This window comes from Colossoma macropomum, unplaced genomic scaffold (assembly GCF_904425465.1).
Source record: "Colossoma macropomum unplaced genomic scaffold, Colossoma_macropomum, whole genome shotgun sequence".
Lineage (NCBI taxonomy): Eukaryota > Metazoa > Chordata > Actinopteri > Characiformes > Serrasalmidae > Colossoma > Colossoma macropomum.
This window is the reverse complement of record NW_023494805.1, coordinates 28,859,806-28,872,940: the sequence shown is the minus strand read 5'-3', so window position 1 is coordinate 28,872,940 and position 13,135 is coordinate 28,859,806. Positions and strand designations below refer to the sequence as shown.

Genomic DNA, 13,135 nt, shown 5'->3' with positions numbered 1-13,135 from the left:
TCTGAGAGGCTGTTTCTACTTATGTTATTCTTTACTTACTGATATTACAGAGGATTGTTCTCACTACACAACCCTAGAATGCATTTATACAACTGATTTATATTAAATAGTTACGTATAAAATTCCATGATGGTAATTAACATCTAGGTGGCAAAAATATTTTAGGCATAAGCTCAATAGCTAAATGAATTACACACTCTTTACATGTGCAAAATTATGGATGCACTTATCACTCACTTGTTTTAGAGTTAAATTCTCCAATACACCAAATTTGTGTTATTTTTTTTTATTAGCCTTTTTTGAACTTACACTGTGTGGGCACATGAAACACATTAGCATTTTTTATTGCACTTTCTACTAAGCAAAGGTTCGATATAAATGACACAATTTTCTCTTTAATGTACCAAACCGGCATTTTAAATTGTTATATGAAAAATTAGTTGCATATTTAAATAATATGAATAAAATAAAGTGCTATATCAAAAGAGGCAACTGGAGTTTGCACAATTAATCATGCATGACTGGCTAAAACCCCCAAAAATAAATTGGTCAATTTCCAATCACACGTTGGGAGTATTTTGGTCTTTCCGATCTTGTTCAACTCCAATCGTTTAACCCTACATTAAGTAGTCATTCTGAAAAAATAAAAAAAGAAAATATATTTAAGAAGTTGTTTGCCTCGTCAGTAAGCATATCGCTGTTGTCGGGAAAAAACCATCTCCATTTTTGTCGTTTTTCAGTTTTTGTCATAATGTGAAAATGCCTGTTGCTCTTTACATTGTATGTAAATTTCATGATGAACTGACCAAAAGAAATGGCCCAAAATGACAAAATGACTATATATATATATATATATTAATGAATTTGTTTAACCATTTCCAAACCTGTCCTCCCTCGATGAAACCTGGTATTATTTATAATTATCATCTAATATAATACTTTGTTTGTCTATCTATCTATCTATTTCTATATATATACACATTAAGGGTGCCTGTGCGGAATTGGACAATTTTTGCATCAAATATGCAACTTGGCGTATCTGTGTTGCAATTTTATGACGTAAGCTATGTGACCTACCTAAGCTATGCAAATGCATGGTGCATTTTATGCACCACATCATGCACATTATGCAACTATAATAATTATGCATGAGCCAATGTGTTAAATCTTTGGCCCACTGGACCAATCTAATAGTTCTATATTGAAAAGATTATATCGTAAAAGTTATATATTGATTCATGTTAATTAAATAGGCAACTGATTTTTTGATTTTTGATTGAACTTGAAATGTCAGTTATGCCCATTAAAGAGAGAACTTTGGGCAATAAAATGTTCTGCCAAAAAATCTGCCATCCGCCAATTTATTTGTAAAAAAATTGGAACTAGAGTTGGAGGATGGCATACATATTACATATAAACTCATCTGAGGTGGGATGGTCATTATTATGAAATCTCTTAGTAGTATTCTTTGCCACGCTGTTGTTTATAGGTGGCTATCATCAGCAGGCAGCTGTTGCCAGGCCTACTTGTTCCTCTCTTCCTGCGTGATGCTCATTTTGCCAAGGTGTTGATAGCAGGAATATGCAGCTTTTCTTGCTTCCTGTCACAACTGTTAGCAGGGTTACTTTCTCATTCTCGCTGTTCTTGGCTGAGAGGTGGCTAATTAGGCTTCAGGAGTTCCTCTGCCTTTTCTCTTCCTCTCCTCCTCCTCGTGCCCATGCTGACGGAGAAAAGGTTCACTTTCGGTCTAAATGTACAAACATGGCCTCTCCCTCTTTACTTCCACTTCAACCCTGTTCCTTATTTCCACAGCGTAAATGAATGAGGGTACGTGACACAGAGAGAGAGAGAGAGAGAGAGAGAGAGAGAGAGCACACTGACCTTATACAACTTTTCCCCTAAGATAGGACACAAAAAAGGTCGCGGAACAAAGAGAGAGCGTTGATACACACACTAATGAATGGCGCCCTCAGAGAAAACCTGTTACTGGATACACTGAGGACACACACACACACACACACACACACACACACACACACACATACACATACATTCCTTCCTCAATCTCTAAAACAAAACACATTGTAAAAAATTGCTGCAGTAGTTTCTCCAGTATACAGCTGTTTTTACAGCGCTGTTTTATGCTGTAATTTGCAATTACAGAGCATTGCTTCAGTCCTAATATAGGGGTTATTACTAGGGCTGGGTCCCGAAAATCACTACCCAAAAGGCACCAACCAAAGTAGTTCAGTACTACTGAGTATTGAAAAGTCAAAAAATATTTGGTGCCTGTTTTCAATACTTTGAACAAAACCAGATGAAGAATCATCAAAACTATTAAAACAAGAAAACTAAGACCATGGCAGCCACGTCTGACTGGCTCTCCTGCATGGAGACCACAAAGAGCATGTAAAGATGTCACAGACGTCCCGAGTCTGGCTATACTTAGTGAAATTCATGAGAACAGTTCACATTGCATTAAATGCCAAAAACAGTTGCTAAAATCGTCAACAGGTCAAATCTGAAGAAACATTTGGTTAAACATGGAATTAATCTCCTTCAAGAAAACCACAGAATTTTCAATGCATGAAGAACAGCACTACGTTACTCTGCTGCCACTGCAGATGGGAAAACCTGGCTGAAGCACACCACAACCAAACACAGCAACAGATGCAACACACATCAAAAGTATGGACATATCAGCAGATAAGTTAACAGTGTATCAAGCAGCCTTCTTACTTTTGTGAGAGAAAGTTGGCTGTTATGTAGCTAATAGGCTATAAGGATTCTGCTAGCATCAAAACTAGCACTTAATAGAAAGCTAGTACATGCTAACTGAATGACTCTGTTCAGCCACAAGGTTAAATTTGGCTTGCAGCTTATTCAAATTTTCCTTTGTACTTTAAATGGTGCTGCAGTTACAACTACAAGAAACCTATTTCTGCTTCATCATTCAGTAGCTGTTTTAAGCCAGACAAGTTAGACTAATTTATTCTCTGCACATTTCATAAGCGAGACTTGATGACTACTATGTTTCACTTTCATGTCATTAGTGAGAGGTGTGACAGCGCTAGAGCCAGTTCTTCTTCTCGAGCTACTGCGGTTGCCAAGTATCGTTAAAGGACTGCAAAACAGCTGCTATAATTCAAACACAAAATGCTAAAATAGCCTTGATTGTTCGTGAAGCTGCAGTAACACACACACTGTTTGTTTGGCCCAGTCAATTCCAAATAATAAGGTTGTAGGCTCTGAAGGTGGCCACAAGACATGTGAGTAGACTGTGACTACTTACGTTTGTTAAATAAATTTTCCTCATAAGTTAGTCTTCTTTTGAAATCTCATTTATTGTCACAATTTAGGAAGAAAAAGTATCACAAAAAGTATCATTTTGGTATTGACAGTGAATTTAAGATATCAGATTGTTATCCATATCATAAAGTTTCAAACGATACCCCGTCCTATTTATTACTATGTTTTTTGTACTTTATACAAGTTAGCTGCGCAGTTTTTACAGTAAGGTATTTTATTACTGCACTGTACTGTAATTCCTATTTACAGAATTATACTGTAATTACATAATCCAGTTGTCTACTGTAGATACCTCACTACTGAATCAGGTTTTAGTGAAATATCACATATAAGCGTAATATTTCATAACTGTACTTATAGCCACTCCTTCCAACCAGACAATGTAATTAGCAGGCTGGTTAAGTAAACAAAGTTATTTTACTGTTTTCTTGTTACTTTTGTCATTTTGGAATAATAAGCAGGACAGCTCTTTATTACACCTAATGCTGTTGATTATATGAAGTGCAGTTAATTATAGCTCTTCAAAGACAACAGCATGATCGTGCTATTAATTGCAACAGTGTTAATCTGCTTATCAAGTGCACCTTATACACAAGACATTAAAGCAGTTACAAGCACTTATGCCCGTCTTTAAGTTAGAATAACAAAATATGCAAAATACTTTCAAATGGATGTTTGCGGTAGGAATAATAAAAAAAAACTTGTGAAATGAATTGTAGATGAAGAAATTAACAAGCTTATTAACAGAAACTAAGAAAACTGTAAGGAATACTGGGAACAAAACTGAGGGACAAGCTGCTAAAGACTGCACAAATTAAAGTCACTTTTGTAATATTTTTTAAAAATAACAGCTAATTACTGTACAATTCAACATTTCAACTTCTTTGACAGTCTGGAATGCAGTAAATTACTGTAATGTTTCTGCTGTAAATATGAAATGAAAATAAGTTAATACACCCTCTGGAGAGAACACTGTTTAGTTGCTGAACAAAAATACTGTTTATTTGCTGAATTTAACACACTGAAAAAAAAATTAAATGTGGCCTGTGCAAAAGTTATGGCACATGTTTTATTTTAAGTTTAATTTTTTCCAATTCTTTAAACTAAGCAAGAAAATAGAAATCCTGTGCTAAAATTTACAGAAAAAATAGTATTTGAGTATGTTCTCTGCAGAGGACATGATAACTTTTTTTTCACTTAGAAAATCAACAAAACATGTAAATTGTTTAGTGGTGTTCAAAATTTGCATACGACTGTATGTTTCCAACATATATAGATATATATCAATGATGATATGTATGTTTTAGATTGTGAGAATGTCAAATTACTTAAAACTCAATCAGCAGGAAGTCTTCCTTTATGTGTTTGTCTTTCATAATTTTTAAAGTCAATGAATCAGAAATCAAAACACACTTTCCTTTCATACTGTGACGCATTTCCAACTGAAACATCAGCGTTTTCACTGGTGCATGGGGATGTCATCAAAAATCATTTTCGAGGGGGCGTAAAGTCACTACACTTCAAAGATGGGAAAACAAGATCAAATATTGATATGATTTGGGAATGATATGATGAATCATACTTAATTTGACCAGAGACATGAAGACAACATTAAAGGTCACCTTTAATTTCAAGCTGACTTAAAAGGAACATTATCAGTAATTTATATATTTAATATTGGCTAATATATTGTTCAGGGCCTAATAAAAACGCACAACATTCACATCACGGATAAAGCATGTTCTAAAGCACATATGTACATAAACACATAACATACGTCTTCATGTGCACCATCTCTTCCCAGTAAGCTATAAACCACACGGACCAATCCTGTCACCATACAGCACCATCTGACATGCACTTATACAGTCTTCAGAGACCTGCCTGTCCGTGTGTGTGTGTGTGTTTGTGTGTGGAACAGAAATGCGACTACCCTGTGCAATTCTAATTAATTAAATAATGAATGAATTAATGAAATCACGCTTCGGCAACATGTCACGCTTGATAACATTTAGCACGGTCTTAACGAGAATGCTAATGAAGGGGAAATCACTAATGAGCAGTAGGTGCAAATGTGTGTTTGTTGTCATACAGATCTGTGCACACAAACACACACAGAAAAGGATGCATCTCCACTACAGACAGCACACATTAACATCAAGAAGCGTTACAAACTTCACATCTACAAAACATCATGCGCTTGCTCAAGATTCAGTTTTTCTGAAGTTTATGAGTAAGCAGACATTATGACAGAGAGCCACTGTATGTGTGCTGAGCTAACCCCGTGCTGTCTGTTAAGTGGGGAACAGTGAATTACAATCACTGTTTGTACAGACCTTGAATGCATTCTTCCCTTTGGAGTTTAAATCATAGCTACCTGAGTTAACTTGTAGCATTCAACTTGGCTGTTTTTCATTTCCAACAACCATAACAGAGAACAAAAATACACCACTTTTCAAAATTCACCCTCCAAGCTAAGGAAGCAATCAGCCATCTGGCTAAATAAACTTACACTGTTAATTACTGACAGGATTTCACAATATTAAGCATTAATTTTTTAAAGTAAAATACTGTATTCATCGTTTTATTCTGAGATCAACTCATCTTAAGATAGTTTTCTGAAATAACCCAGTGAGGTTGACATTGAGCTGTGCCACACAGCATTATGGGATATTAAAACATTTAAAACAAATCTTTACACTTACACAGAAGTCTATAAACCACCAAAAGTGTAAAGATTTGTTTTAAATGTTTTAATGCTGAAACACTAAGGTGTTGACAACAAACTGTTTATTAGTATTGCAAGAAATAAGCTAATGGTCATGTTTGTGCAAATTATAAGCCTTAAATAAATAAATAAGTAAACAAACAAACAACTAAATAAAAAGTCATATCAAATGTCTGTTAAACGTTTATTTGCATTTTTGAAGTGCATATTTGAGATATCCTGTGCATATACAGTGGATAAAAGTGGTGAATAAATGTGTTTATTGATATTCAAAGCTCTTGTAAATATGGTCATTTATAGTAAATTAATGGCTACTGAGTTGCACTACTTTTACAGTAGTTACGTAAAAATACAGGAGATTCCTATGTTTTACTTACAGCTTGTTACTGTAAGTGCACAGTAGAATACAGTTACATCAAAGTAATCATGTGGTCCTGGTGACTCTTGCTGATTATATGTTGTTGTCCCAAGAAAACCAGCAGTCTTTCAATACAAAATGTATTTACTCAAAAAATATGTTACACACACTTCACTTCATGTTAATTTACTTGTACTCGTATGAATGATCTCTACGCTAGCAGTACTGTTACTTAGTAGAAGCTACCACTTTTTCTCTGAGGCTCCTCAGCCCCACTACAGTCATTCTGTAAATTACTCTCCACTTTCAGCTGCTGCTTCTTAGAAGAGCAAAAAACCTCCAACTGCTTTACCGTCACTAAACGCTCTGAAGTGTTAATGAATGTGATGGAAGCGTGCTTGTCAGGGACCAAAGTGTTCATGTAATTGCCATCTGTGTAATGGTCTGATTTAATAAGTTCAGCTTCATTAGTCTGCTGATACTGATTAATATCCAGCTAATCTCATCACACTGAATACAGAGACGGGTCAGTGTTACAATATGACCACCATTTACTAACAGTCATTACAGACAGGTGGCACAGGCTGGTTTGAGATCTGCTATAAAAGATTTTAGCAAAAGAGAAAGTAAAAGCACTGTGAGGCATGTACAGGTCAGCATTCCTCTACTAGCACTTCTATCGCTAAGGCCCGAGATCAAAACAAAACTGACCTGCCTGACCTGCCAGACATTTGGATATGAGTATGTCAACAAAAGTACAACAGAATATGATGTATATTTCTACATGGCTATAAACCTTTACTCTGTACTAATACGACACAGTGCTCTCTTATGCAAATGAAAGGCCAGCCACTCCAGAAATGTCAGTCATTCCATAGCCACACTTTACCGGTTCTAAGCATGTTGCATGGTTCACCATACACTGCTGTAACCAGAAGGAACACGTGGACAGTAACATGCAAGCTGTTCCCAGCTTGACTGACTGTATTAAAGAGAATTCCATTTTTTTAATTTCTTCATTATTAAAAAAGTCAAGAGTAAACAACTACTATGCACCATTTCGCATCAAAATTCCATGCAATCCTCCACTCCGCTATTACACTGATGAAGAATGATGCCTTGAATTTACTCGCTTCAAATGTGTAAATCATTTACAAATAAAATGATTTTACAATCAACACTATTCTTGGTAAAAAATAAGTAAACTGAAAGGCAGGATATATGTATGAATGAGGCACACACTGAATTAATTAAATCCATTGCTTTTTTTCAGTGTACATATTAATGTTGAATATCCTACAAATTCCTTCCTTAACATTCGGCGTATTGAACGCATCATACATTACAGAACTCAGCAATGGAATTCATGCAGTTTCGCAGCAGCCCTCCATCCTCAGGCTCTCTCAAGGGTCAAAGGTGAAAGGTCAGATGACATATAGGAGAGGAATGCCAGAACAGATAAAAGGAAAACTAAAGATAGACACGCTGTCCTCAATACAGAGGTCTGTTCCGTGTGTTTACCCTTCTTTTCCAGCTTTGTGTTGGCTAAACATGGAACAGATGTAGTTAAGTAAGTGCTGAACTGCAGTATATGTGTTGAAAGAGGTTCGTTCTTTATGCTGATCTGAGGCCAGTTTTGCTGTGTATATCAGTATGTGTAGGATCTGGAGTGGGTGATCCAGTCCTAGATCATGCAACCAGGCTAACTCTCACCTTTTACAACATTTCAATAGGAAATATCTGAGTCACAACAGGAAATATGTAGCAGTAGAACTGACACCATGAGGCCAGCTATACTATCACATTCAAAGTAAACAGAAGTGTGTAACACATAACTGTATACAGCCGAGCTATCTGGAACAATAATAGTAACACCATCTAGACGCTTAAATACAACTGCTTATAGTCAAGTGCTTAAAATTACCATGCTGTGGTGGACTTAATATATCAATGTGACCAATATTTAGCATCAACTAGGTCTGTCGCATCAAATAGGCCTGGCCTTGCACTACAGGATAATCAGGACGATTTTGAGGCGGATTCGCTCCTCCTGACAGCTGCAAAAGGCGTCCTGATTTCAGGCAGCTCTTAATTGATACTCTTCCAAGATTATCCTGCAGCGTGGGGTGTATGATCCAATCTTTACCCCTCCAATCTACTCACAGCCCAGTCGTGACCACCCCTATTTTAAAATGTAAATATTAAACATGTTCAATATTTACAGCGCAACATCCAGTAGTGTGGGAGCTTTGATGACTGCAGGATGACATAAGACAAAAAATCAATGGAATCTGTTATTATGTGTGGAGCATCTCACATTTTCAACATTGGTTAGAAATGTATAAATATAACACCTATAGAGAGCATCAGTGAGTAATGTTTGCTTATTTGAGCTCGAGCTGTGTCTGTCACCAGAGCTATTAAGTATTGGCAGCTAGGAAGCAAAATAGCTGATCAGCCAATTCAACAAGAGACAAATGCATTGATTATAGTTAATTATAGTTAATTAAATATAGTTAATACATAGCAATTAATTGTCATCTAAAATACTGTGACATGCCTAGTACCAATATTTTTAATAGCAAATATTAGGAAAGGGTCATAGGTAGAAATACATAGAATTAACACAGTGCTGTAATAGACTGTAAAGTCATACATACTTAGACATACTATCAGATTTAATATAAACGGAAGTTTGTAACACATGATGGATCTTACAGTATGTAGCACAAGCTATCTGAAATGCATAATAATAATAAAAAAAAAACTGTCAATATGAGCACCCCTGATATTGACAGATAATTTATTCAGCATATTGACAGGGATGCAATGTTTGGAAGGCATATTTAATAGAGACTAGCTTTGCTAGTTTAGTACCACTATTAATTAATATTAATTAATATTAATTGTCAGGCATTTTCACTGAGACAAAGCCATGTAGCTGCACAAATAATGGGGATTTTCACACATTAAACTTATTTAATTTGATAATTTATACTCAAACACAATAAATCTTAAACATCATATTAGTATCTGTGCTGGAAACACAAAGATGAAAATGCTGCTTATCGGTAACAGGACAGAATTTTCATATCCCTACAAGCTTTAAAGGTTATCACCAGGTGGTTTTGGCCCTCAGCTTGTCAGAAACACCTGGTCACCTTCACTGTAAAACACATCCCGAAGAGGAAATGACCGAAAGAACTCTATCAGAGCTGCATGTGGACCACCTCCTTGATGAACATGACACTAATGTTTACAATCTGCACTAACCTCACTTCATATTTGATGTCATGTGTAGCTTAACAGCTCATCTAATGACCCATTTATACGCACTGCCCTTTCCCAAGCAAACATCGACCCCGCAGTGATAACAGCACAGTGCACACAAACTGCTGCTATCGCCATGCCAGATATTGACGGGCATGTAAGCCAGCTTTGCTTAGATCAATACGTATCACATTGCAGCCATCACTACGATGTGGATGCTTCCTCTGTAATGTATCTGTGGACTGTGTTGTGTTCAGAGAAGACTGCACTGTGTTCAGTTGCAGTGCCTCTTTTCCTCAAACTCAGTGTTGCAAGGAGTCTTACACAAGTCAGTTTTGCAAGTGCAGGCCTGCTCTCGAAACACAGGACTTTATGATAGGAGTGTTGCAACAATGGCACATAAGCCGACGTGAAAAAGCTAAAGTTTAGAGCAATGGTTTTCAATTCAGTCCTGGTTCTGGAGTATCACTGCCTCGCATGTATTTTGTATGAGTTCTAACATACCCAGTCCAACTCAGGAAAGGCTTAATTAGCAGAAGAGCTTAACCCTTTGTGATCATGTTAAACAAGAGAAATTGAGCTTTCTGACGATATGCTGTGAAAACACAGCCCCTACACTACAGCACAGTATCTACACTACAGTCATTTGTATTGTCTACATGTCAGATAAACCATTAGATGACATTCTTTCCACATCTTTTTTAATGCTGTCAATGCTAAGCAGCTAATCAGAGTATTAAATATATACCATCCAGTAAATCTTATCAAAGCATTGAGTGTTAGCCTCCTTGTGCAGAGTTTGTGCAGAATCATGAACCACTTGATGACAGTAAAATACATTACCTAGTTTATAGGGTGTACAAATACAACTTATCGTTATTAGGGCTGTGAAATGATTATTATTTTATGTATATAATTAAGAATAAATCTCCTCGAATGTAACTGTAGCAACGGTTGCTGTTGCTTTTGTTACTTTACTGAAAGCACTGTCCAGCATAGTCTGTGCAAAAAGCTAAAGGCACTGCATTAAAAGCCATTTAAAGGGTGTATTTCAACTTTGTGGGCAACAATTGCAGATTCTGCCATGGCAACATACAGTGAGTGAGCAGCTGAGCTTCAGCTTGCACTACTATGGCTAGTTAGAAAGATCAAACTAGGAAAATGTGTTAACAGCTTTAAAGAAAATGTGTGACGTTAACAATTCCTCACGTTAACATGCTATAAGTGCTTTTATTAACAGGCTTAATTGTAGCGTATTGTATTGTATGGTTGTATTGTGATTAGCACATTAGCTTGTGGCTAGTATGTTAGCTCGGGGCTACCATATTAGCTCATGGCACACACATTATATTGGGGCACTGTAGAGTATAGCTTCTATGCTGCCCTGTTTATAAGAAAGCAGTCTAACTGGATCAAGCAGAACTCCACTATGCCATTATAAAGCCTCAAAAATTATACTTAAGTAATGCTGAATACTAATAAACTAAATCACAATATATGAACATAAGGCCTATTTTCAGGCACACCTTAATTTGCTTTATTAAAAAGTGACAAATCATTTCAGAAACTGCAGATATTTGCTTTAAATATCAGCATCGCACAGATGTTTAGGTTTAACCAATACTTCAAACCGATATTAAATTACGACATATTATTGTACTCCAGAAAAGCAAGACTTTTTACTGAGTCGCTATGCTAAAATATATATTTCTTGTTTACTTTACTGCATTTGTAAACTGTATTAGAATTACACATAAGCAAATGTAATGTTTCTCTATAATACGAATCCAGGTGGATCTAGTCCCAGTTTTAACATTATATAAATGTTTATGTATCAGTATTTAGAGGTTTGCACATAAAATTTGCCCACAATTCCCATATCAGTCCATCCCTAGTATTAAACAACGTAGAGAATAGAGGCACCACTGAACCATATCGAACTGAATCATTTTGTGAATCGTGACACCCCTACAAGTTACAGTTAAAAACAGAAACATGTCCAAGTGAACACTTTTAGGTTTTGTTGGTCTTCAAGGAACATTCTAGTGTGTTTAAACCTGATTTCTATCTGCTGGATGTGCAGCATACAGTCAACCACCTGCAACTACTGTCTTCTGTTACAAGTGGGTTTTGAATATGTTCTTTTACTTCGTACTGTAGCACAATACAGGTGCAGTAGACAGAGATTTGAATGGTTTAGCTGGTCTCCCAGCGTGGTCATGCTGCTGACCAGCACAACAGCGTCCAAAACACAACATAGGCTGGTCTATGTTGTTCGCTGTAAAACACAGGCATGGCAGGGCTACTCTAAGACCAGAGCTGAGAACCATCAGTTTAGAGTTTAAGACCTCCCCTGTGCCCCCCCTCCCAACCTCTCTCCTCCTCACCTTGGCGCGGATCTGACCGGAAGTGGACACCTTCCTGATGAGTTTGTGGCAGGTCTCCTCCTGCTCGCCGTCGCTGTCTGAGGACTCATCTCCCGCGTCCCCACCGCCGCCGCCGCCGCCTTGGGGTTCGCGCACGTACAGCACGTTGGGGTTCAGCTTGGAGGCCATGGAGGGCTTCAGCGCCGTCTCCTCCTCACGGGCACGAGCCTTCTGCAGAAAATAAACACACCCGCTTACAAGCCCAGCAGAGACACACACGCGGACCAGCTTTCGCTTTACTGCTCGCTGAGTTGGTCTCGTGCTGCTGACTCAGTTTGTTCCTCTATTTTGTAGCTATGGGCTCGCTTTAGTATCCACCGTGGGGCGCGTGCAGTTACAGAGACGGCGGCCCTGTTGTGAAGCTAATACAGCAACAGGCTTTACAGCGGCGGTGTGATCCGAGCGCTCGCGTTGCTCTGCTGTCTGTCCTTCAGCGCCGGCAGCTCCAGTCTGCACACAGAGCGGGGCTGCGCGCGGACACAGACAGGCTCGAGCCACAAGCACGCGCTCACTGCCGCTCTGCTTTGTAGTCGCTATTATAATAACATCTCTCACAGCATGGCGACTGCACACTGACAAATACTGGACGCACGAGGCTGTGAAAGAATCCTAATGCACGCGGTTAGAAATGTTCAGTAACTACCTGTTAATGACCTGCACGGTGCTTGTATTAAACGCGCGTGCTTTTTTTGCAAAGCGTTCATGTCCAGAAATGCACCTCGCCCGGTGAAGCCCGCGAGCCTTTTTTTGGTTTGGGAGTCCGGATTATTTTGCTAAAGCATCTCTGACTCAGCAGCCGGTCAAGCAGCATACACACACAAAACACACACACACACACTGTTCGTTTCATACCCAGCGCTATCCTACAACACATACTGCGAGTTATCGCGCGCGGCACGGGCTAGTGAGCGTGCAGATATGACGGCTAAGAAAGCCCTCACACATGCAGCTCACGTTCAGCCCATCAAGCCCTCGCGCCCGTGCTTTTGCTTTCGCCCGCGGATTCACAGCAGCGAGCGCGCGCGCTGTGTCCGGCCAAAACAG

General features: G+C 38.1%; 1 protein-coding gene across 3 annotated transcripts in view; it reads right to left on the bottom strand.

Annotated features, from left to right (window-relative positions):
• Positions 1-13,135, bottom strand: part of si:dkey-172j4.3 (diacylglycerol kinase eta) — a 106,767-nt gene that overhangs the window by 93,424 nt on the left and 208 nt on the right. For all 3 annotated transcript variants that reach the window (XM_036596112.1, XM_036596110.1, XM_036596109.1), the window contains exon 2: positions 12,053-12,262. In XM_036596112.1, the coding sequence (XP_036452005.1) occupies positions 12,053-12,220 (168 nt within the window). In that variant the 5' untranslated portion in view covers positions 12,221-12,262. The remainder of the gene's footprint in view (positions 1-12,052; positions 12,263-13,135) is intronic.